Here is a 4,037-nt window from a genome sequence, read left to right as displayed (position 1 = left end):
TTTTTTACCCAGGCTAACATATTTTGCATTTCTTTTATTTCAGCTGCCAAAAATGACAGGGAAAGTGATGCTGCTTATTCCAGTTCTATCTCAAAATGGATCTCTGAAATAAATTTAATCTTTCCATTTAGAAGGTTACAACATGGAATTGTTGGGCTGCTATATGCTGCAGGAAGGCCTTGGATGGAAACAATGTAGATTACATATCTGATTTCAGTGTGACCATATATTTTTCCATTTTAAATTCAGACCTAAAGGCAAAAAGTTTCCTTCAAACTATCTTTCAAAACACACATCAAAACTATTGTCACATGTACACGTGGAAATATTTTAAGATAATGATGATAAGAAGAACTAGTACCAATCTCTGCCTATAGAACATTATGTAAACAGCAGCTATTTTACTGATTAAATAGGTCTACATGAGATAAGGTTTTACATGCTTTTGAGAAGAATCTTGGTATGAACTATTATGATCCATTGATAAGGACTCATATCTGACTTTGTGGAATATGTTCATGGGGAAAAAAGGCCTCAATGGGGTATAAAAGAAAGGAACCTAGCATAGCAATCTTTACCTAGTGTTCCAAGTCCTTGCAGGAGCTAAAAAATCCAATTTAGCAACTGCCTTTGGGAAGAGAGGACCATGAAGTGGCTAATCCTTGCACTAGTATGCCTTCACCTCAGTCAGGCTATGATCAAGTGAGTATAATTGTTTTCTTTCTTAAATGATTTTTAAGACTGTCTGTCTGTCTGTCTGTCTGTCTGTCTGTCTGTCTGTCTGTCTCTAATTGCTACCATGAGATATGGTGCTGTCTGTCTGCTTACCTAGCTCTAAAAAAGGAAGTCATGGGGACAGTGGACATTAGACTTGATGGCAGTATACCTGTCTTTGAAGACCATCTGGTGGGAAACTCATGGACCTCCTTGTGCAGTTGGTTGACCATTGCTGGACTAAATGAGTCAAGGGTTTGATCCAGCAGTTCTTGTTATGTTTATGCTCTTAAGCTCATTCCATTTCTGTATTAGACTGATGTCCTTTTCCTAAAACATTCAGAAACTTTAATGCCTTTTGGCCATAGTTTCTGGAACAAAGTATGCCTTTGCACTTTGTATGCCTTTGGGTATGCTATCTTAGTCTACAGTACTTTTATCTTATTTTTTTCATTGCATTTTTGCTGAAGAACTGCATCTCCAAATTTAGAAGGGTCTATGCTGAAGAATAACTGGATTTACTTTATGTTTTGGCTCAAAAGTAGACAATTAGGTAGAATTTTCTTAGGGATTTAGGATTACAGCTAAAGATGTATATACTAGGATACGTCGCTACAACTACTAGGAGACCCTCAGATGCATAATTATAATTAGGAGTAACAACCATTCTGTGTAGCTTTTATGATAAATAACATCTCTATTTCCTATGTGGATATTTTTTAGGATGATATAATACATTTTTTGTCTTGCACTGGCCAGATAATTCATCCCATTCTATCTTCTTTCTCCAAAAATAGTGAATCAGATTCTGGAATTATGCTAAGTACAGACTTAGCTTCCATAACTTGATAGAATAGACAACATTAGAACTCTTGTTATTATTCAAATTTGTAATGCTGTTGTAGTATAGTAGAGTTGAAAGGGGGACATTGGAGTTCCTCAGTCCGATTTCCTGCTCAATGAAGAAAAAATTTAACCCCTGACAGAATCAAACAGAAGTTAGCATAATTAATTAAATGATACTGAGTTCAATCTAGGTAAGCTCTTAGACCACCTACAAGATCTCAATGAAAAAAACTCAATATGGGAAGTATCTAGAGCTGCCATTTTGATTCTCTGTTTAACTGCCTACCTCACACAGAGTATCCTTAAAACGATTCAAGTCTATGCGGGAAGAGATGATGGAAAAAGGGGTCAGTGGACCACTCCTACACAAGTATTATGATCCAGCCAGCAAATACATCAACCAGTTTGCCGTTGCTGATGAGCCTCTTGCTAACTACATGGATGTGAGTATCTGGTTAGTTAAAGGAAAACTATCACAATTATGGTCAAGATGAAAACTAGACAGGAAGAGTTTACATTATTTGAGAAAATCATAGGCCTGGTTTCAATTGCAATTGTGGTATAATTTGGAAATCTGGGTAACTAACATCAAATACAGTTACATGTACCCAATTAACAATGAAGCAGGTATGAAAACCTAATTAAATTATAAGTGTACTGATGTGGCTATATAGTACCTACTTTTTTTTAAAAAAAAAAAACCTATTATGAATCAGTTGGAATTATAAAGCCATGCCCCTAAAATTTTTATATTTATATTTTTGACATTTCTAAAATATATTGAAGAATATGTGTACAGAATGTTCTGTTGGATGTGTTATGATTACATATCCTTACATTATGATTACATATCCTTACATTATCAACATTCAAGTGTGGAAGTCCTGAATAATGATCATATTTTCCTTTTTCTAGATGTCCTATTATGGAGAGATCAGTATTGGAACTCCACCCCAGAACTTCATGGTTCTCTTTGACACTGGGTCATCCAATCTCTGGGTGCCATCCATCTATTGCCAGAGTCAGACTTGCAGTGAGTATTCTTGCTCATTCATTTAAGAATAAAAAATACACAATTTGTGGAAATGCTTTTTTTGTCCTTCACACCCATTATGATGTTATTTAAATCTGGTTTTGTTGTTGATTCAAAAGTAAAACCTTGTCTCCCCCGCTCTCATTTCTATCACCAGGCAACCATGCATTATTTAATCCCAGTCAGTCTTCTACTTATTCCAGCAACGGACAAACTTTTAGTATACAGTATGGAAGTGGTAGTCTCAGTGGGGTCTTTGGCTATGATACTGTAACGGTAAGTAGTAGTTCTCTCCAAGTGGAAAGTATTCGCTTGATTTGATACTCTTAGCACAAGACAATATTATTGTTATTATACAATGGGCAGTATTGGTTTGGTCAGTGGCTGAAATCAAAATTATTATAATGATAGATGGTATGAAATCAAAATGAAATCAAAATTATTATAATGATAGTTGGTAATGAATCTTGAAAACATTAAAGCCTGCAAATACTTAAATCTCATACATGTAGAAAGAGATTGGGGTATTTCCACTGGTTTTACTTTCTGCTGAAGTATCATGGGGTTTAGCTATTGTCCTCATATTGTTGCCTAGAATTTTGATGGATGAAGACGGGAGAGCTGCTACGGTAGCTGGTTGATGTGGATGGCACAAGGGGAACATCTAAAGCACCTCCCAATCCTTTCTGAAGATCAGTGGATCAGCCTGGGCAACACAATACCTTCACTGTTGGGGAGGGGAAAGTACTAGGAGCTGGTGGTGATACAGAGTAGGAATTCAACCAGTGTTAGCCCCCTGCTCTGAGATCCCCAAATAACCTGCCTTTTGTCTTTTCCACGTCCAAGTATCCATTTTGGTGTTCTTACTCCAGCCCTACTCCTTGCAGATACTCTTCTCATGACATTAGCTCTTCCAGTTGATTGCGTAATTATGTGTTGAACATTTGAGAATATAAGAAAGCCTGAATGAGGGTTCTCTTGTTGAATCTATCTGTTTATATCAAAAAAGCATAACATCTTGAAATATTTTAATATATTTCATGATGAACTGACCATGATGTTAGACAGGTTTCCCATCCTCTAATACTCTGTACAGTGAATTGTTTCTATATTACAACAAAATACCGGTAGATTAGCTATCCATAATTTCTGTTAGGCTATTATGACATATACTTTTCTTATCTTATGACTCGTCCCATTTCTTTGTAGATCCAAGGCATTCCTATTACCAATCAAGAATTTGGTCTAAGTGAAACTGAGCCTGGCACTGCCTTTCTCTATTCACAATTTGATGGCATCCTGGGTTTGGCCTATCCTTCCCTTTCTGCTGGTGGTGCCACCACTGTAATGCAGGGAATGATCCAGGAGAATTTGATTGATGCTCCTGTTTTCAGTTTTTACCTGAGTCAGTAAGTATGAAGTCCTTTCTTTCTTTCTTTCTTTC

The 4,037-nt window shown here is 36.4% G+C and overlaps 1 protein-coding gene across 1 annotated transcript in view; it reads left to right on the top strand.

Moving 5' to 3' along the window:
• Positions 1-646: 646 nt before the first annotated feature.
• LOC107300480 (gastricsin-like) overlaps positions 647-4,037 on the top strand; it is a gene marked incomplete at its 3' end in the record, with an annotated part of 17,278 nt that continues 13,887 nt past the window's right edge. Inside the window, exons 1-5 of the mRNA XM_015829807.1 lie at positions 647-702; positions 1,856-2,003; positions 2,476-2,593; positions 2,751-2,869; positions 3,803-4,002. Of these exons, the coding sequence (XP_015685293.1) occupies positions 647-702; positions 1,856-2,003; positions 2,476-2,593; positions 2,751-2,869; positions 3,803-4,002 (641 nt within the window). The remainder of the gene's footprint in view (positions 703-1,855; positions 2,004-2,475; positions 2,594-2,750; positions 2,870-3,802; positions 4,003-4,037) is intronic.

The sequence above is a fragment of the Protobothrops mucrosquamatus genome, unplaced genomic scaffold, assembly GCF_001527695.2.
Source record: "Protobothrops mucrosquamatus isolate PMUCROS unplaced genomic scaffold, P.Mucros_1.0 scaffold7206, whole genome shotgun sequence".
Taxonomy (NCBI): domain Eukaryota; kingdom Metazoa; phylum Chordata; class Lepidosauria; order Squamata; family Viperidae; genus Protobothrops; species Protobothrops mucrosquamatus.
The sequence above is the reverse complement of the archived record's forward strand: the minus strand, read 5'-3'. Positions and strand labels throughout refer to the sequence as shown.